General features: G+C 37.3%; 1 protein-coding gene across 1 annotated transcript in view; it reads right to left on the bottom strand.

Annotated features, from left to right (window-relative positions):
• CNTN6 (contactin 6) overlaps window positions 1–22673 on the bottom strand; it is a 226497-nt gene that overhangs the window by 118618 nt on the left and 85206 nt on the right. Inside the window, exon 4 of the mRNA XM_049640894.1 lies at window positions 1898–1993. Within this exon, the coding sequence (XP_049496851.1) occupies window positions 1898–1993 (96 nt within the window). The remainder of the gene's footprint in view (window positions 1–1897; window positions 1994–22673) is intronic.

The following is a 22673-nucleotide window of genomic DNA, read 5'->3' as shown; positions in this document are numbered from 1 at the left end:
ATGTGCCCCTATGCATCAGTACTCCTGTATCCCTTGGATAAATTCCTAGCAGTGCTATTGCTGGGTCATAGGGTAGGTCTATTTTTAATTTTCTGAGGAACCTCCACACTGCTTTCCAGAGCGGCTGCACCAATTTGCATTCCCACCAACAGTGCAAGAGGGTTCCTGTTTCTCCACATCCTCTCCAGCATCTATAGATCAACACATACTTTAATGGTGGTAGGTAACAAGGTAATAGGGAAAGCTTTTCCTATCTGGCTGCCTTTTAAAAATATATGACATTCATTTACAAATATTTGACATTTCTGCTACCTTCATTCAGGGTAAACAAAGTTGAAAATAATCTTCAATTCTGACAAGATTCTTTGACCAAAGTCAGAGCATAAAATGACATAGACTGACATAGACTGACAGCACAAAACAGGCATGATTTTGCCTGTCTTGTCATCTTAGGTTATACCACTAAAAATAATTTCCTTATGGTTAAAAAATAAGCGGCATTATATTTTTTCAATGCTGCAGAATAATACTATTTTATCTCAGATAGCATTGAAAACAGTATAACTCTCCCCCAATATTTTAGGTGAGCATAATGTTATACTACTGTGTAATATTTTTGAATAAAATATTGTTAACTTCTAATCAGTTTCTTTTTTTTTTTTGCATCAGCATTTCATGTAACTGTAAAAATGAAACAAATGGAAAAATGTTTTCAGGTTTTAAAAGATCATAAATAATATTTTGTTTAATATTAGGGGTAAAATAGCTTTCATTTTATTTTTAAATATTTGTTATATCTACTTTCAAAATTCTCCCATTCCAGAGTGGGACTAAACTATAAAAGGGCTGCTCTAGGAGCCACTCTGGCTGGATTTGGAGCTCGGCTCCAGGACCTATCAGCTATGTTACCATAGACTAGTTACTTAACCTCTCTCTACCTTATTGTTCTCATTTGTGAAACAATCATAGTATTTCTTTCATGAAGCTGCTATGAGAATTTTAAAAGTTAATACATGTAAAGTACTTAGATCTATGCTGTATAAGTATTTGCTATTATTATTAAGCTAACTATAATATAGTCAGTATGATGCTGAATTGAACCAAATCAAATGACTCCATGGATATTTTGATGCTGCTTATTCCAGATTCACTGTTGGTTAAGAATCTACCATATTTTACCAAATCATTTGACCAAATGCAACCCTGAGGGGGTGCGAATGAGTAGATGGTTTAGGTCCTTGGCAACAAACAGGTTAATTCATGGATCAGTCTAGATTCTTACAAACTAGAGATTGGTGTCGAGTACATGTTTTCACCATTGCTAGGAGATACTCTGATTTGATGCCATCCAAAATTTGCTTGTAATTAATGTGGTAACTCTCCTCTTACAATAGTTAAGGTGAGGTTCCCAAGAGGAATGTTGGAATTTGCTTTTCCATGGATGTCCATAGTAACAATGAAATAACAATCTCAGCTTTCTTTTCTGAATAAGTACTAGCCATTACACTCATCAATTTGCATTCATTAGTTTACTCAACATTCACAACAGCACTGTAATACAGATTATCAGTTTGTGTCTCAATTCTACAGGAGAGGAAACTGAGCCAAAGGAGGTTAAACAAATTGTCTCCTGTCATTCAGGGTGACAAGCATCAGATTGCATCAGGGGTCATTTTTACTTGGTACTCAGGTACTCATTTTCACTCGAGTGACTGCATGAAAAAAATTCTTTTAAAAATGATTTACAATGGAACTGTTCAGATGCGATAGGATGAACTTGAAGGGACTTGAAGTTCCTTTTGATTTGATGAAGAGCTATCTTTGACTTCAAGATGTGCCTTCTTTACTCATCAAGAGACCACATTAATGGTGTGACCCAAAGTGCCCCCCACCATACCTCCAAAGTGTGGTGGTGGGCCACAGAGAAGCACCACACCTTGACCTTCTCGGACGGACACTGTGCTTCTTGTTTTGGTTTCAAAGTCTTCAATATCTTGGAAAACAAACAAAACAGCTTTAGAATCATCTTGCAGTAACAAACACATTAAAGAAGAATCTCAAACTTATTTTTATTCTTAACAGTAATGGACACCCATACTTGGCTGACCAGAAGATTTAGTTGATGATCAATTTATCTACACTGATTTTTATCTCTAAAAATCTCTTTTTTTCCTTCTTTTTTCTTCTTTCTTCTCTTCTTCCTTTTTCATATAATCAGAGTATGTGATGAAAACATTTATTAACAATACCTACTATCTGTTTACTTTTATTCTCCCAGGCAGCCTGTAGCCCAGCAGAAAATCTTTAAAATCCAGCACATATTTACTTTCTTTGCCCAGGGAAGGTGTGATTTAAAAAAAAAAAAAGAAGGTATGTATATGCAGCAAGTTTGCTGTAATCTTCTATCATCTTAGATTAATGGTTGGTATTTGATGTGCACATGAAGTCTGTGAGAACTTAGGATGGAATAGAGTGAGGGAAAGAGTTGAATGTGACTGAACCAATGAGAAAGAAGGCATATTTTCTCATTTTCTTGTTCTACTCCTTCAAAAAGTAGCATCATGATCTTGTTTGGAGTGTTGTAATATCCTACACCATAAAACAATCATATAAATTCACTGTTAGAAGAAAGCTAACTAGTTATCTTGTTAAGCCATCCACAGGAGGTACAAATCTTTCAACATTCCTGGAAAATGGTCATTCAGCATCCAGGAATGAGTAAATCGTTGAACTTCTCTGAACCTTAGGTTTTTTCACCTGTAAAATTCTTTTATACATTCATTTAGTCTTTTAACAAATTTGTATTGAATCCCTACTCAAATGCAGGAAGCGTATTAAGGAGAGAACATGTATTGGTAAATGAATCAGGCATGTACATTGCCCTTATTGTGCTTGTTATCTAAGAGGAAAACTAGAACACACGTTAAAAAACAAAGCAACAAATGTATAATTTACAAATTGTGATAGTTATTATAGTGTGGAGGCTGCTGGTTGTCTACAAAAATGATATATGCTCCCTTCTTCCATAATAATAGATTTGTAGATCAAATACACTTTTCCAACCAGAGGCTACGTTTCGCAGACATCTTCGCGCTTCATACGGTAAGGAGAAACGAGTGAAACTTCTACCTATTATGTGTGAAAGGAAATGTCCACAGTTGTATGTTCTCCACCCATACCTTCAGCATCTAGATTGCCAATGACAGGAAAGATCCTGGTGAAGTTGAAAGAGCAACCATTAACCCGGGTACTTGAGTGATTGCATGGAGTACAACCACAGCTGATCTGGAACATCCACTCTGGATCATCATAGTAAAGATAAATAAACTCCTATATTGTTTGAAGCATTTATTTTGAGGTCTCTGTATTATAGCAGTTTAACCTTGTTTTTCTTTTCTTTTTTTAAATTTTTAATGTTTATTTTTGAGATGGAGAGAGAGAGACAGAACTCCAACAGGGGAGGGGCAGAGAGAGAGGCAGATCAGAATCCTAAGCAGGTTCCAGGCTCTGAGCTGTCAGCACAGAGCCCGATGCAGGGCTCAAACTCATGGATCATGAGATCATGACCTGAGCAGAAGTTGGACGCTTAACCGACAGAGCCACCCAGGCACCCCAGCAGCTTAACTTTTTATCTAACTGACCTATCTTGTAAGTGAAAAGAACAGGATACAGATGTCATGGATGAGAGACAGCCATGCAATGGTGATATGGAGAAGGGAAAATATTCCTTGCAGAAAGAAAAACATGTTTAAAAATCTAGATGTAGATAACAGCAGGGAACTTTCATAATATTGAAAGAAAGCACTATTCATGGGCACATAGTAGGCAGGGGTCAATGAGAAACTGCAGTAATCAGGACATTTGGGGCTATTATATTATAATGGAATTATATTAAAAGTAAAAAGGGAACACCAAGAAACAACTGAATAATAAATCAGTGCAAAAGTTGAAAAACATCCACAAGGTCATAGAATGGAATGCCACCCATGATTAGAAAGAATTTATTAAATATAAAGGACTCATGTGGAAAGTTCTTGGAAAGTGAGTTAGACTATTAAGTTAAAAAAGTGCTAAATATTGCTATGACCTATCCCACTGTGAAAGAATGAAGTAAAAACCTAAATATGAGCATCTCTTTTAATTGGTATAGAGAAAATTATAGAATATATATATTTTTATTATTCACCTTGGTTATCTCAAGGGAGTGAGTGAAAGATATGGAAGTGGAGATTATTAGATCTTTACCTACAGCTCTCTTTATCTTTAAAAATATAAAGATTATAAATTGTGTGTGCCTTTTTTGCTTAACAACTTCACTGTAGTATAATTGAAATTAATTTGTGGTGTGATTTAGCGAGATTGAAGACTTCTATTTTGATTATTGTGTGTGTCTTATCCATAAGTTATCTAAATGACAATGTCATGTAAGCTATAAGACATATGAGCCCTGAATTCACAGGTGAGGCAAGGTCCAGATTTATGAGAATGTAATTTAACAGCATATATATAGCATTTAAAGCCATAGGAATGCACGTAATCCCCATGGGATGACTCTCAAATTTTTGGCAAGAACAATTTGGTAGATAGTCATCTAGAATCAAACTCTAAAAATCTCCAATATTTACAGGTAGAGTAGAGAACTATAGAGAAAGGAAAGAAGGAAGGAAGGGGAGGGAAAGAGGGAAGGAGAGAGGAAGACAGAAAAAGGGAAAATAGGTAGAAAGCGGCATCTAAGACATGGAATAAGATGCGGACAGAAAAATGTATTAGGCAACATGAAGGTCATACATAATCCTGACAGGAGAAATGTAAGTGAAATGATGGAGAAGAGGCTAAAGTGGATTGAGGGGTGAATAGTAGGTAGTAGATAAGAATATGGGGATCACAGGTGTGTAAACTCTTTAGAGTTGGCTATGAATGAGAGGTAAGATTTCGAGAACAGGGAGGAGTTTGGAGGGCAGGGGTGCTATATTGATATAAACAATTAGATAAAGAGATTGCTGATTCTAAGACACAGATTAGGGTGAAGTTCTTGAAAAGTCAGAAAAGTGGTAAGCAGAGCTCCTGTGGAAGCACTGACCTTTTTAAGAAAGGGGTATCAAGAAAAAAAAAAAGATATTAATTACTGATAGAAGATAGACAGTAGGCTTATTTGCTGGTTAGATGAGAACATTTTTCATGGTGGTTTCAAATTTCTCAGTGAAATGGATGGGACAGTGTTGGATAAATCATTGAGGAAGGGAAAAAATGCAATACATAAACATAAATCAGGGTTGCGGTAGGGATTAAATAAAATAATCAATTTAAAGTATCTAAACTACAGTGTGTTATAGAGGAAATAATCAATATGTGGTAATTATTGTGATTATGACATACCAACTGATCAAGTCATGACACTATATTTTCATCTTCCTGATACAAAGTAAAGATGAATGAATTTGCAAACACAAGTCAAATAGCATATTTTGGTTCCAATAAAATTTTTTGTAGGTGAATGTTTCAATTTGAAGCATCCTTGCTGTTCAGTTATTTCCCAAAGATTCTTTTTCATACATTTGCTCTGTATCCATGAAAAGTAAGAGGTCTGATATATAAATTTAGTAATTCTTATGTACACTTGACTTTTAATAATACAAATATTTGGCCAATATAAATTCTACTTATCCCCAGCTCTACCCCCTTTTCTTCCCCCACCTGCTCTTGATTAGCAGCCATTCGCTTTACACTAATTCAAGACCTGGCATGCCTTGTTTGTTTCTTAGAGAGGATTTTTAATCAAATATGTGCTTTTTTTTTTCCTTTGGCCTTGAAAAAGCTAAATCAACCTACATATGTTGGTAACATTGATGTGAACTACTGCTTTGACTTGGAAGTTCTTTATGACTTGCGTTTGCATAATTTTAAAAGTGACTCAATAAGAATCAAGTTAACAAACTCTTTTTTAAACCAAAAATCAATATATTGTATCCACTGTTTCTATTTCTTGTTGTAACAACAGATGAGCATTTGAAAAAAATGTGTTTCCTACTATCATTACTGAAAGGTCCCATTAAATTGTCATTATTTTTTAATGGACACAAAAACAAAAACTGTCATGAAGGAGTAATGAGAATTTGAATGATTCTGTGAAATTAACAAGCTTTGGATTGAATTTTCTCAATGTCACATTGTTAGTGTGCCATACCCCCAGTAACATCAATCATGTTCTCAGTGTTAATCAGAAGCCATTATAACACATTGTTGATAAGATGGCTGTTATTTTAATATATTCTGTGTTCATTTCCACTTATATAGGATTTGCTTGTAACATAATTTCTTCATGCCTTTTATGATTACAATGGGGTGTCTAATAGTTGACATGAAAGGAAATCAACATCTGTCAAAAGTCAAACAAGTCCTGTTAGCTATCAAAACATAGTCATTCCAAAATGATACTAGTTCACAGGTTTTAATTAATAATTCAGATTTTAAAACTGTTTAACAGCACATAAATGATAGATAAAATATAATTTTGCCTTATTTAAACTAGGTGCCATCTTATGTGAATATACTTTGATGAAGATCTGTTTTTGTTTTTGTTTTTGTTTTTGTTTTTGTTTTTGTTTTTAGAGAGAGAGAGCATGTGCTTGTGTGCTCACAGGTGAGTTGGAGAGGGGCAGAGGGAGATGGAGAGAGAGACTCTTAAGCAGGCTTCACGCTCAGCGCAGAGCTTGATCTCACAACCATGAGATCATGACCAGAGCTGAAACCAAGAGTCACACTCTTCATGGACTGAACCACCCAGGCACCTCTGATAAAGATCTGTTTTAAGTATCCAACGTGTAGCCTTTTTGCTAGCCTGAGGCATGATATATTTCAGATTATTTTGAGTCAAAGGCTGACTGAATTAGGTAGCCATTGGAGCATTCAATGAAATTTTCTTTGCTCTGTAACTCCTTTAAAGACTAGATTTATTCTTATATATGGAGAGGCCGGAAAGAATCACCAGTTTCTATTTTTGTCCTATCCATTTTTGCTTAAGAGAAAATAGCTTAGTGTGAGATCGTTCCCTGAGATGGTCTCAAATTCTGTATTATTTGGAGAAATTCCCATAAACCACAAAGGTGACCTGCCCAGGCTGTCCTTGTGCTCAAGGTGTAAGTCCTGCAGTGACGGTTGTTGTTAAAGACCTCGATTGTTGAGGTTGCTCTCATTAAGCCATTCTGATGACCATGGCTTATCGGATCCTGTGGTTTTATTGCTGGTTTTGGAGGAAGCATTTGGCAGGAGCATAAGCAAAAATGCAGTCACAAACAAGGCTCTGTTCCAAAGGCCAGCAGGAAGTGCCTGAGAATGGCCCATAAAATGAGCTTTAAAGAATTATAGGGCCATATGCTCTCTCCTGGAGCAACCAAGGTACAGAGGAGGGACAGGGGCCACCAAAATGTACTTAAAATTAAGTCCAAGCAATGCTAAGTATTGCAGCATCTAATTGTAAGGACAATACATCTTTGCAGCTGCCATGTGTAGGAATGAATCTCAGCCTAATTAAAGTGAGAAAACTGTATTATTTGCTGCCAAGGCATGAGGATCACTATCAGAGGATGTGCTTGGCAACGTCAGCCCCTGACACAGAAGGAGGCCAGCGGTCTGCCAACTCTCATAAGCTTGGAGGAAGGCTATGGGTGCCCAGGGTTCATTTACCCAGAGCAGGAGGACAACACCCACAAAGTCAGGGATTGGGACAGATATTCACCAGGAAAACATGCATGCTTCAAGCAGGACATACTACAGCTGAGTTGTTCAAAAGCTGAATAATAATATCAACTGGATCTTTATCCACTTGCCACACATTATTTTAATATTTTAAATATTTTTTTCTTTCTTGCATATGTCAAGAATAACTACTACATGCCAGACACTCCGTGAAGTTAGTTTCATTGAATTCTCACGGTGACCCTGGGACACAGGTACTGCTACCACATTCACTTAACAAAGAAGGAAAGTGAGGGTCATAAAGGATCAGCAACAGAGCAAAGACCACAGTTTCTAGATGTCAAGACCAAACTGAAAAGGAGGTAGTCTGGTTCCAGAGCTCACACTCTCAATCATGATGCTATTCTGCTTCCAAATGCTCACTGGGGTCTTCCTGCCACTTACAAGATATAAAATAGGGCATAACTACCACTCCGTTCAAACAAACAACACAAAAGGTTAGTGCCTTTCCAAAGAATCTGCAAATTCCTGGATTGGGGGAGGAAGTACTACCTTTTCAAGTTTAGAAATTGTTTGATTCCCAATATCCTCACTTTTCAGAACCCTCGTTGTGTCCTCTCCAGGTGTGTTTCTTCATATATCTCCACCCTCACATCCCTGCAAACAAAGACCTCAACAGCTTAGCTTGGCCAACATAGAGAGATACTCAGCTCCAGCCCCTCCCAATAGGAAGCACCACCACTGCAGTATTTGTGCCTGTATCAATCTTATGGATTTAGTGAGATGAATCCAACCAATGTTCGATATTTAGTTCTTAAAAATCTATACTTCTTCTTTCTGTTGTTCACGTCTGCTCTTTTTCTTCTATAAACTTCCCACTCCAGTCCTCTTTCAGGAACAGAGAGAAATTAAAACCCTCCCCCTCTCTTCTACAAAGTTCACCACCCTCCAGCTCCCACTACCACACTCTGAAACGGAAAGATCTGCCCTAGTTCACACAGCTTATAAGTAAAGGAAGTAAAATTAAATTCCAAATACCATGACTCTAGGGGGCATTTGCTTAACTGCCAGACTGTACTGCCTCTCTCAGTAGAGCTTCCCCATTACACAGACCTTATGATCTGCCCCCAAACCAGAGACAGGGCTCATTTTCTCTCTCTGCATTTCAAAAACAATGCTAATTATCTGCTACTTTGAGGACACTGAATCTGATTTTTAAACTCCAAGGTTTCTTTTACTGCTCTTTGTTTTTGCACCAGTAGAATACTACTCCCCCTTTGCAAATCCTGCATTAGTTTTAGCACAGAAGGTTTGCACCGGAGTCAGTAGCACTGAAGAGTGCCTGCTCACCTTCCTGAACAGTCTCCACCTTGGAGGTATGTGCTCTGTTTTGGCCTATGGCAAAAACATTTTGCTGGGTGAGAAACCACTGATACCCTGCCCAGCAAAAGGGAAATGGTGAGAGATACCAAGAATAATTTTCTAGTTCTGTATTAGTCTCATGGAACTCCTAGATATGATATTCGTAACTTTTGAAATCCAAGTACTCTTGAAGAATATCAAGACATTATAGTAAGGTTATTCTGAATTCACATCTCCTCATCGGTTTTCCCCTTTGAAGAGGGCCACTCACGAGAATATCAAATTGTTCATGTTACTCTTTCCTTTTATTTACTTATTTTTATTGGTGGTTTGGAGTAAGCTGAAGATCTTGGTTCTGTAAGTAATTTTCCCAGGCCTTTATTAAGTTGCATACAAAAATACCTTTACTTAGACCATTTTCATTTTCTACCATCAAGTTCAGGATGCTACATGCTCAGCTACAGTGTTCATGATATTATTGTTTTTCCTAGCATAACTCACTAACATAACATGACATAACCTAATAAAGCACAATGCTATTGTCAAATCCTGTAAAAGAGGCAATAGCTGAGTCTCAATATTGAACATAAATTGGGAATGCTAATATCTAAGCATGAAGTAAGGAGGTATTTTAAGAGCTTCTGGTGTCAAATTCATTTATAATCTGAGTTAAAATTCCTCCCCTCTTTTTTTTTTATGTAAAAAGATTTTTATAAAACTTCATAAATAAGTGGAGAAGTTGTTTCTTGGTTTCCTGGGAATAATGAATTCACTGAGAATCATTTCCTTATGGTGCTTAAGAGAAAAAAAAACATATAGGATAATAGTGAGGAGGGGCTGATATATTCTTTTCTATCAGCTGAACATCTAGGTTTTTGGAGAGAAAAGTATTTATTATATGGAACATTGTGAGCAACTATGAAATACTCATTTGGTCTATTAAAATGTACATGTAAGACTGAATTTGATTTTCTATAAAGAACTCATTTGTCTGACTAATGCTGGGATAGCAGTGACATCTACAACCAAAAAATACACACACACACACACACACACACACACACACACACACACATACTAGATATGGCCTGTTCCCAAATTGCCTCTTATTAAGCTTTCATATTCCCTACAGTTATAACTAGCTGGATGAAAGAGAAGCAGAGGGGAATGATGGAGCGATGCAACTTTGATAGCATAAGATAGACTGAGATGTCAGATTACTTAACTGAGATGTCAGATCTACACTGCCGTGGAGATCTTCAGTGTTTCTGGAAAGAAAAGAAGCAATCTAAGTAGGCATGCAAAGATTAAACAAGCCACTAATGAATTCTGTACAAGGTTATCACTGAAGAAATGAAATGATCGAGAGCACAGGTTTCAGGTAAGACTCTGGGTTCAAATGGTCACTTCAGCACATATTTGCTTTGATTTAGGGCATATTAATTAGTCTGTTTATATCTCAGTTTTATATGCATTTTTGAATATATATTTATTTATTTTGAGAGAGAGAGTATGTGCATGTTAGCAGGGGAGGGACAGAGAGAAAGAGGGAGAGAGAGAATCCCGAGCAGGCTCTGCACTGACAGCATGAAACTTGATGCGGGGCTCCATTTATGAACCTCAAGATCATGACCTGAGCTGAAATCAGGAGTCAGATACCTAACCAACTAAGCGATCCAGGTGGCCCTAGTTTTTTCTAGTTTTACAATGAACCTAATAATAGCATGTGTCACACAGGAAAAATGATGTAATGTCTTTAAAATGCTTAAAAGGTATTAAGCGCAAAATAAATGATGTTGTGGATTTAATTATAGCATTGATGATATACTTGCACATCACCAAAAGTTGGACATTTTGAATTTTTAAATGGGTTTCATTTCCATTTTTCATTTCAGTATCTGATGATTTAACAAATCATGTTTTCTTAAAGACAGAGCCTGAAAATTCCTTTTCTGTCCATCCAGTGCCCAGCTCAAATGCTCAGTGAATAAATAAATTTAAAAAAAATGCCTTAAGTCAAAAGTATGTGAATTTTATTCCAAGTATTGCCACATCACGTTGTATTTCATTACAGACCATGTTTTGCCAACTTGACAGGACTTGTTAGATGGAGGGCCATTGAACCTCTCTGCTCAGAAAGCAAGGCAGCTCAGTGGGAGGCAGAAATCACTTCTTGGCTTGGTGTTTCGGGAGCCAGAAAAATCCTAGACCACCCTGCTTCTCCCAGGTCATGGGCTGTGCCTTTTGGCATATCTTCATTTTCCCACCTTTTGTTCTTTGGGGAGGACAATGCTAGCACCTTTTCAGCCAGTAATCTCTAAAGAGATTTCTTTGGGCTGTTTGTGTTTGCTAGAATTTATGAATGATACACATAATTCTTGAGTGCACAAAGGGGAGTTTCTAGAACAGGTCAAGTCCTCAGATGAATAAAGGAGGCAACAGTGCGTGTGGAAGATGGGGACTCAGTGGTGTGTGTCAGTAAGGTATGTCTTTCTACCAAAATGAAGACGGGAGGATTTTGCTGAGTCCTGACTGGCCGAGAGAAAACCTAGTGTACTGTGGGCATCAAACTCACTAATCCAAAGATAGTCGGTCTTTATTAGATCTTGGTTAAACATTTGAATTGAACAGCTAAGCGCTCCGGAAAATTGCAGTGGAAGGGGCTTTCTAGCATAGGGGAAAGAGAATTCTCTTCTTTACTGAGACCTCTCCCAGTTCCAGGAGCTTTAGAAACATCATAAGGTTTAATTTTCACGGCGGCCCTGAGATGTAGGTACTATGACTCCCATTTTGTAAATAAGCATACCACAGTTCAAAAGATTAAGTAACTTGCCCAAGACCAGCGAGACAGGGGCTAGATATGTACTCCTCCCTAACTCTAACTCCAGAAACACTTTCAGCTATTCAGAACATTACTCTGAGTACTCCACAGGGGAGGAGGGAAAGAGAGGAAGGGGAAAAGAGGAATGAAAAGCAGAATTTTTTTTTTTTTTTCCAAAAGCAAGTGAGCACAATCTGTCCTGCCTCTTGGGAGGAAAGTCTTAGCCTGGGTTCTTAAGACTTCAAACATAGTAGCAAAAAAGCCAAACTGACCACTGGCCACCGTGATGTCTGAGGGAGTTTTGCCACAGGTTCAGTTCTTAGCTTCTGTGCCAGGTCATCAGCAAAGAGGGCTGGAGGTGTAAGTTCTGGTGGCAAATGAGGGGAACTTGTGTCCTTTCAGGAACAATCCTACTCATAGCTTCCTCTGCTGCCACTTCTGTGCTGGTCATTAGAGAAAAGGGAGTGATTTCCAGGGAACAAGTCTCCAGGCCCCTTGACAACAGTTAATGGGAGCCATGGCACGAAATATGTGGTTCTTTTCAGACACAGCCCATAACAAGCCCATTTGTTCCTTGTGATGTTTTAGTCAGAAAGTTCAGTTTCAAAATTTGCAACCTATGTAGAAAATAAAAGGCAGGGTTTCCCAGGTAATAGGGCAGAGCCCCTGGCTAAATGTGTTACTAGTCCTGTTTATATATTTAGTGTGGAATGAAGGCACTTCTTCAAAGACCCCCCACAGACATAAGATAGAGCTTCTATCCTACTGACTTCAATTTGCAGGAACCTGCAGTACTGGAATTAGGGAGACTGACTTCAGGGTTGTTGCTAAATACTGTTATTTTTCCATCAAATTGTTTTACTCTGAGCAAGGTCTTTGGAGTCACATATGCAATCTGCATTTCCTTTGCAGGTTCCTCCTGCTCAGCCCTCAGGGTAATTAAGGTCCCAGTGATAAGGATTTTGCATGCATTGTCATTTAGAGACAAAGAGAGAGAGGGACACACACACAGAGACAGACACAAAAGGAGACAGACACAGAAACAGAGAAGGAGAAAAAGAGAGAGAGAGCATGAGAGCCCATTTTAAATTAAAATCCCATTACTTTCCAAAGCACTTTCACTTCTGTCATCTTTTTTAATATTTATAGTAACCTTGAGAGGTAAACAAGAGAGATTACCGTTGTGTGTGGTAGGTATAATTGGTTGTATGGCAAGGCACTTAAGTGTTATGGAAATAAATGTTTTTAAATTTTAATAGCTACACAGGGATTTTTAGATTTCCCATCTATCTATGATGAATTACATTAATTTTCTAGATACAGTGGTAATAAATGTGTACTTTCTAACATATTTACGCACTAAAAATCAAAGCAATTTGATGGAAAAAAAACCAAATAATAGTATAGGTGGTACACGGATATTTCACACCCCACAAAAGTGATGTTAGAGATGCCTGAAATTTGGGAATCTGATTTAGGAAAATGGTGGATCCAGAGGACATGGTGGAACCCCAGACAGGATACATGTGAAGGGACCAAAGTGGTCTGTGTTGGCAATGAGCAGGGATGAGGTGATGGGGACAGAAACAAAAGTAAAATCAACTTCCAGAGTGCTAGAGGACTTTCAGAAAAAGACTACTCAATAAAAGACGATTCTTGGGTCTTTCCTCCCTCAAACTTCCACACATGTTCGGATGCAAAAGACAGACTATGTGAATGAATTTTTATTTTAGCGAGTGCACTCCTTGGGGCAGAATTAAGAAGAGTTTCACTTTTAGATCAAAACTAAGATCAAGAAAGAGGAAAAAACCTCTAAGAGTTGAGCAGGGAAGAGGACTTCAGCAGAGGTGGTGTTGGAGTTAGAAGGGCTGGAAGGAAGTTCTGTTCGCTGGGATATGCAGGAATGTGGACACTGATCCTCCTGGAGAGCAGCGAGTAGATTTTATATAGATTTTAAGAGCAGAGAGTGCAAACTGAAAGGAGTTTCCTATAAATGCAGTCGGTCTGAGCTACAGGACTCATTTCTGTCAAAGGTAAAACTGGGACATTCAGTCTCAGACTTGTACCACCAGGACACACAGCCTGCGTCTCATAGACAGGTACGCAAAAGATATGGGTGGATTTAATACATTAACAAAAAGGTAAATCGATTGCATTAATTATAATTTACCATAAAAATCTCATCAATGTAGAGTTTACTCATGAGTGCATGTATTCATGAAATTGATTTTAAAATGACTCTATTCCTGCGCAATGATTTGTAGGACTTCCTTTTACAAAATGAGTAGATGGGCTGGTCTTTGCTTTCCCAGTACATGGCACAGTGCTGGCACACAGGAGATACTCAGTAAATGTTTGATTAATGATGAATGAGCTCAGAGAAATAACAATAACCTTAAAAAGCTTACTAAAGCTATTCAGGGGTCCACATGATATCAATTCTATTACCCCTTTTTACTTGTTGTTCAGAAAATTCCAGACACAATGAATATTTTATTTTCCTGTTTCTCAGAACACACTGAATTTCCTCCCCTTTAGAGCCTTTGGCCTTATCATTTCTTCTGCTTAAAAACTTCTTTCCAGATCCCCAGAAAGCTGGATTCTTCTTGACATTCAAATCTCAGCCTGCAGGCTACCTTTTTATGGAAGTCTCCCTTGGCCAACCAATCTGAAGTTTCAGCTTCCTATCACCCTCTATTATCCCCCCAAAGGTCTAATCACTGTCAGAAATTATTATTAGTTAAATTTATTTCAATATTTCCTAAATAGACAACGAGCTTCAGGAAAAGAGGGACCTTGTTTTCCCCACAGTAACTAGGTCAGTGCTCACAAAAAGCAAGTGTTCAACAAATGCATGTTTAATGAATTAAGAAAGAGTTATAACTCTAAAGTGAGTGAGTGAACAGCATACACCATGCATAGAGTCTACAATATTTTCTCTAGGAATTGAAACAAGGATACAAATTTTATTGGATCATAAAGATGAGGCTAGGATTTATTCTAAAAAATGATATAGTAGCCAAACTTCAAAATGGTCCGTAAGAACCGACTGGTGGTATTCACTGCCTTGTCTAGTCCCTTCCTACTGCACTATACTAGGATGTGTCTGGGCAACCAGTGGAGTATGGCAGAAATGATGGCAGGTCTCTGCTGAAGTCTGGTTATAAAAGACTGTGTGTGGCCCAGGAGAGAGAAACAAACCCATGGGCAAAAGGAAAGTATTCATTTTCTTTAAAAAGAAAGAGTGGTTACACAGTTGAAAGAAAAATATTTGAGCTTTGAATTCACATAAGCCTGTGTTTGAATCTAGCTCTTGGATTTACAAACTATGAGACAATGAAACGTTCATTTTTCACTTATTTCCAGTGTTCTTTAATATGCCCAGTGTCTGATAATAAAGGACAGTCAACAAACATTTGCTGGGAAAAAATAGATGAGTAAATCTAATCTATAAATGTTTTTTTTTAAATACATAATTGGGGTGCCTGGATGGCTCAGTCAGTTGAGCATTTCAGCGTAGGTCGTGATCCCAGGGTAACAGGATTGAGTCCCACAGGGGGCTCTGTACCAAGTGCAGAGCCTGCTTGGAATTCTCTCTCTCTCTCCCTCTGCCACTCACCCCACCTTGTGTGTGCTCTTTCTCTCTCTAAAAGAAATAAAAATAAATAAAAACCACTTATATTAGTGAATTATTATGAGAATTAAGTGAGATACCAAAAATGACCTGTTTAATATACTGTGTCCAATAGCCCTCAGTAAGTTATAACTGTCACAAACTTTATAGTTCATTTACTTACATGGAGATTTGTACATATATTTCTATTTTATGTTATGTTCTTTTTTTCTATTATATTTATCACTTTGTATTTATATGTATATTTAACTTTCATAAAATTTACACTGCATGTGTGGGGACTACAAGCACATTATATGGTTATCTAAGTAGTATGCATTAGTGTTAAGCATATTCTACATAAGAAATGCTAAACACAAAAAATTAAGAAAATTGCCAGTAAGTCAACTAACAAACTAGCAATTAAATTGATGAAACTAAATTTCAAATTCCAAGGAGTATGACCTACAGTTGTTATCACAATGCCATAATGCCTAAAGTATTATGTCGATTTTCTAATTTATTCCAATTTATGCTGATAGACAAATCATCGTGTTTGTTCACTATTTTATATGGGTCACTGACTCTTAAATATGGATAACAAACAGAGGGTTACTGGAGGGGTTGTGAGAAGGGGGATGCGCTAAATGGGTGAGGGGCATTAAGGAATCTATTCCTGAAATCATTGTTGCACTATATGCTAAATAATTTGGATGTAATTAAAAAAAATAAAATTAAAAATTTTAAAATGTGAATATAAAAAAAAATGTGAATATATGGGTCTCTGCATACCAGGGAAAGAAATTCACTTAAGGTAGTCTGAACTAAAGGAGAGGGCAGTTCAAAAGGTACCAAGAAAAATCTCAGGCCAACAGGGTAGTGGAAACACATCTGAGAACAGTAAGGTTTACTCAGCTGTTCTCTTTCCATCTCTCTTTTTCCCTTTTCCAAGGGCAACTGGCCTGTGTCCTCTCTGCTTTCCTTTCACCATCAGCTCTATTTACTTCTTTGCAGACTGGTCTCTTTGTGTTTGCTTGTATAGTTCATCCACCCATAAAATCTCAGCCTGTAAATCACTTTGCCTTTTCCTAGCCACTCCACAAACTTGACCCTGCCATGAAGTTCATTTGTGTCTTTTACTTGAGATTTTTGAGATGTCCAATGCCAGAAAAGAGGTTACCTATTTATTAGTAACCTAGACCTGCTCTTTTATAAGGTAGGTAGAGACCATAATTAACATTTTCAGTATGACGATTCATCAAGGAGATCACTATGCAACTGTCTCAATTAGGTATTTTGCTTATTTTAGGGATAGAATAAGTTCAGTCCAATCACTTATTCAGTAATCAAGTAGAAACAACTGGGAGATACCCTGTTTACTCATAGAAATACTAGAGCCAAGAATATAGAAAACACAAAATTCCTGAACTGCTATCTTTGAACTTTTACATATTCTGTTGCTTATTAGATAAGAAGTATCTGTGACCTTTTTAACTAAAACTATGTAATAAATGTAAATATCAAACCGATGTTTTGAATTTTCTCACATTATGAGTGTCACTTAGGAAACCAGAAGTGGTGTGGTTCATTTAAGGTATGGTTGTAGTAGCCACTGTAAAAGTCCCCTAACCCCACAGCCCATCTAGGGATTACCTATCATTTGGAGGGGACAGTTAATAATTGAGGGCTTGCTACCTTCAGTACCTTGTTCCCTTTGCCTGAGACTGTTTCGAGGAGGATTTCTTTATTCTATGGGAACAGAATGCCTCAAATTCCAGTATGTCTGGGGACTTCATATCCTCAGGAGTAAAACTCAACCAAGGTGTATGGCAGCTGCTATGAAATACCCCAGCTTCCTTGCCCTAAGGTGGAGCAAGCATGAGTTGTGTTCTCTAACGTCTGTAGGAGGGGCAAAGTCCTACTGAGCCACAACTGTCCACAGTGCTAACCCCATTACCTTACTCTTCGTGGGTCTTCTCCCCGATAAACGTCCCTACTCTTTCACCATGCTTTCTGAGAAGAATTACTCCCCAAATGTACTACTTAATCCAAATCTGTGTCATGATCTCTGCCTTCAGAGAAAGTCAACCAATTAGAGTGTGCGACAAACATTTAAAGCAGGTCTCATCTGCCAATTTATTAAGCAGCTACTATTTGCCAAGTAATGCTCTATGAGCCATTAATGCAGCAATGAACTAAACAGACAAAATTGATTCGTCTCCTGTGGGAAATCAATGTTTCTCTAATTTTTTTTTCATGGCACACATGGAGTTTTCTGAAGCTTCGCATTAAATTTGAGCAGTTTTCCTTAATTATTTCTTCATAAAGCAGAGAATATGATTTATTATGAAGACAAATCAATTTCTGTTTTTCTTTGAGTGCATAATTACCTAAAGCACCAGTGATAAGGGGAAATTTGTTGTTGTTGTTGTTACCACTATTAAAATGTTGAAGAGAGACAGAGAAACTCACCGTGGTATTCAGCAACCCAAACACGCCACAACATCAAACGCCTGCCCTGAATCCATCTTTGGGACTACACAGTTAATGGCATAAAATATTAAGGCTCACCTTTGGACCGCAAGAGGTGTTGTGCTGCATAGTAAGTGCGAATGGGGCCTCCGGATGTTTTCAGCCTGAACCCCCATCTGGAAGCCACAGGCAGGCAAGGCCACTGACTTGCCAAAACAAACGAAATGTTTTCAATATTCTGTGTTTCTGAAAAGTTCTCTTGCTTGTCATCACAAAGTCACTTACAATCAGGGAGTCAATTTGTATTCAAGAGGTTCTCTTTCTATCCGCAAATGGTTTATAGGCACTTTTACCAAATTGCTTCTCTACAAGAAATAGACAGGATCTCATCTGCATTGGCTTAGGAATATCTCTGCCTGAAGACAGAGGAATGGGCTAGATGACCCTCAAGAACTCTTTAAACCGCAGAATCTGTAAAAATGTCTTCTAAAATTTTGCTTCCAATGCACAGAATTTTGGGGTTAGATCATTTAAACACAGACTTTTTTACTCATCTAAAGAAAAAGTGACTTTTTAACATTCATGAATATGATCATTATGTATGTATATAATTACATATAATTCCATTTTATGCTATATATATGATTATTACATATTGATACATCACTATGAAAACTTCTCTAGTGACTCAGTAGATCGTCAAAATAATTTCTAATATAGCTATACAGCTAGAGTTTCTCTAGTGTCTAGTTTCACAATTAGTGAATAGTTCAGAATGCAACTTGCCCAAAATCATACATTTTTTAAGTGATAGAGCTATAATTTAAAGACTCAACTCATTTAACTCTGTTCCTGTCTCTTTTTTCCAGTTCATGCTACTGCCTTTACATATTTAATGTTTAACCTCCTCCATGTTTTCCCTGCCAGTAAGTTATTTTGCTTGAATAAAAATAGGAGCAGTTTAATTAAATTTTTTAATATTTATATTTTGAGAGAGAGGGGGAAAGACAGAGAGAGAGAGAGAGAGAGAGACAGATGGACAGAGCACAAGCAGGGAAGGGGTAGAGAGAGACACACACACACACAAAATCTGAAGCAGGCTCCAGGCTCTGACTGTCAGCAGAGCTTGAACCCACGAACTATGAGATCATGACCTGAGCCAAAGTCAGACACTTAACTGACTGAGCCACCCAGGCAACCCTAAACAGTTAAATTTTAAATAAAAATAGAAACCTAGCATCGTGTGGATAATAAGCCAGAACATAGATGATACTTTATTTATTAATAGTTTATTTAAAAAGTCATTCACACATGAAAACGTCTCACCAAAATGTGTTTTCATGGCATGTCAATTCCTATGGGTTAATGAGAAAAGCATTATGGCATTGTGGTTAGAAACTGGGATCACCAAGTGAGACTGACTTCAAATGCCTTTCTACCACATACTAGCAAATTACTTGATCTTTGTCTGTTACTGTTTATTTATCTGTGACATGGGTTTACAACAGTAACTACCTTTTAGTTTTGCTAAATGATATGAGATTTTTAAGTATCTGTTCAATAAATGTTAACTGCTACCATTGGCAGACTACATCTAAAAATATATTCTAAGTCTACCTGAGGGCTCAGTAAACTACCGTGAGCTAAGTTAAGTCCACCGCCTATTTTTGTAAAATAAAGTTGTACTGGAACACAACCACGCTCATTTGTTTCCGTATGGTTGCTTCTACCCTATAATGGCAGAGACCTTGGCCTGTAAATCAAAGATATTTACTATGTTGCTCTCTACAGGAAAGTTTTGCAACTTCCTGGTCTACCCCACGAATAACACTCCTGGAGACGAATATCTCAATCAAATCTGCGTGATTGGTATGTGACAGCCAAGAAGGAGATCTGAGAAAGAAAATGGAAGGTACCCTCAGACAAAGGTGGCTGCACCATGGAGCAGATAAAACCTGAACCCAAGAGCAACGACGTGAACTGGAGAAATAACTCCTCAGGAGTACAGTGATATCAGAAGGATGATACGAGAGGAAAAAGTTGAGGAAGTTGACTTGTAACAGCTATGATCCCCAGACACAAATGAAACTTCTTTTATTTGAAGAACTAAGCTGCTTCACCCACACTTTTTTATTAAAGGTATTTATGAGTACTCTTCCAATTCCTTACACATAAACCATGCGCCACCCCAGCCAGGCCACTGCACATTCAAGCTTTGTGACTCATATGAAGCAAGATTTACCTGCATTACAACAGTGAAAGGGAAATAAATTGGGTGATTTCATTACTTTCTGTTCAATGAAATCCTTATTTTATTGCTAAGCTTTGACACTTTTTCCAGAACCTCAACTATCTTTTCTCTCGCCCACTAAGAAGTAGCAGCAGCACCAAAAAATCATCCAGACATCTGGATATTGCATCCAATAATTTATTGGAATCTCAGTCATACTGCTACAGTGAAAGTAGAGGAGATAAAAGGAACTTCACCCACACTACAAATAAAAGAGTTGGAATAATAGCCTTTTTCCCCTCCTTTCAAAATATTAAATTTTATCAATCAGAATCTAACAGTTCTGGGACCAGTACATGCTTTGTTGTTAACAATATCTCAATCACACATATTGCTTTTCCAATACAACCTACAGGGGACTGATTTGTGATAAAGCTTTATAGGAAATGCAGAGGGGGAAAGACATATGGCCACACAAATCAGGTTAAAATGAACTTGATGGAATGGACTCAAAGGCAACTCTTCAGTCACTTTCTCCAGTTTAGACTCTGCATTTGGTCTTAATGGCTGCCTTTGAAACTTTTGTATCTGACCTATTCATAAGAAGAATAAAGCACCCAAAACTCCTAAGATCTAGGCAGTGCTGCCATTTTAAGTTTGTCTTTAGATGATAAATGGGCTTTCTCCAGAGTAGAAACAGCACCCTGTAGTGCAGCTTTGTGCTTTGTAGAAGAGGTTACCATGTCACCAGCCAGGGCTGCATCCTGCGAAGGGGGACATGATGAATATATGTGGGGGTAGATAATTATTTAGGATAATTGGAGACTTCACTCTTAACTACTACACTGTACTGCCTCCACAGCAAAGACCTACTTAGATTCTCCCTGGAAAATGGCTGCTTAAGTTTGTCAACACCTGACTGTTTAATAAATAAAAATTAGAAAGCTTTATAGGATGAAGGTGAGAAAGCAAAGCTAGAGGTTTTACCTCAAGCTCATTACAAAAATAAATAGTAGGTGAATAAGAACCTAATTATAATAAATGAAATTACAAGACTACTAAAGGGGAATAGTTTCATAAGCCTGGGCCTAAGAAAATGTATATACATGTGTCACACACACACACACACACACACACACACACACACAAATTATAAAGGGAATGAGAGATAAATTGAATCACAAATAAACCAAATCAGTTATACAGGCTAAAATACTAAAAGAAAAGTTAAATAGAAATGGAAATATCTTACATATTTTATAATAAAAAATTAATATACTTAATAAATATATTTAAGAAGGGGCACCTGGGTGGCTCAAATAAGCGTCTGACTTTGGCTGAGGTCATGATCTCGCAGTCCGTGGGTTCAAGCCCTGCATCTGGCTCTGTGCTGACAGCTCAGAGCCTGAAGACTGCTTTGGATTCAGTGTCTCCCTCTCTCTCTCTCTCTGTTCTTCCCCTGCTCAAGCTCTGTCTCTCTCTCACTCAAAATAATAAATAAACCTTTAAAAAATTTAAAAAAAAAGAAATATACTTAAGAAAAATATGAATTCCTCAATACAAAACTAAGCAAAGACCATGTTTAGGAAATCTGAAAAAGAATTTCCAGTTTCCAGTAAGCATATGAAAATGTTCAATTTTATTAATAAACCCAAGAAATTCAAATTAAAACAACAAAAATTTGTCACTCATCAGATGCTAAATGAAAAATGATGTGATATATAATATTGAGAAGGACTGAGGAAATAGTATACTCATCACGGCTGCAAGTATAATTTTCTATAATTGTTTTTCAAGGGTTGTTAATCAAGATGTATTCACATTAAAAATGTAAAATCTATTTTCCCTAGCAATTCAACTTCCTAGTATCTACTTTAAGGATATAATTGGCCAAATGAGTAAAGGAACATATGATAGATAGTGATTATAGCACTGTCTAATGAAGTCTACCAAATTCCATTAATAACCAATTATTTACAATAATATGGTAAAGTCATATAATCAGATACTATGTAGCCATTTAGAAGCACAAACATATCTGTCTATATTCCTTGATGTCTAATATTTGGAATTATTTTGGATTTATTTCTGGGCTTTCCTCTTTCCTTTCAAAAATTTCACTCTTGGTGACTTCAAGTACTCCCACGGCTTCAAGTAACATTTATGTGCAAACCGTTGTCAACTTCCTATGTCTGCAATACAGACCCTCATGTCTAACTATACAGCAGCTCTAAAATGGGACACTTAATTCCTTTCCCTCAGGAGTTCTTCAAGTCTTCCTCATGAAAGTGAATGATAAATATCAACTATCCATTTGACCATCTTTGATATCATCCTTTCCCTTAAAATCTACATCCCATCTAGCTGCAAATGTTATTAACATCCATAGTTTCTCAGCAATGTCTCCACTTTCCCCATTTTCTGCTACTCTCATACTCACGTTTTCGTCGTTTAACATCTGAATAGTCTCCCAAAGTGTG

This window comes from Panthera uncia, chromosome A2, assembly GCF_023721935.1.
Source record: "Panthera uncia isolate 11264 chromosome A2, Puncia_PCG_1.0, whole genome shotgun sequence".
Lineage (NCBI taxonomy): Eukaryota > Metazoa > Chordata > Mammalia > Carnivora > Felidae > Panthera > Panthera uncia.
The sequence above is the reverse complement of the archived record's forward strand: the minus strand, read 5'-3'. Positions and strand labels throughout refer to the sequence as shown.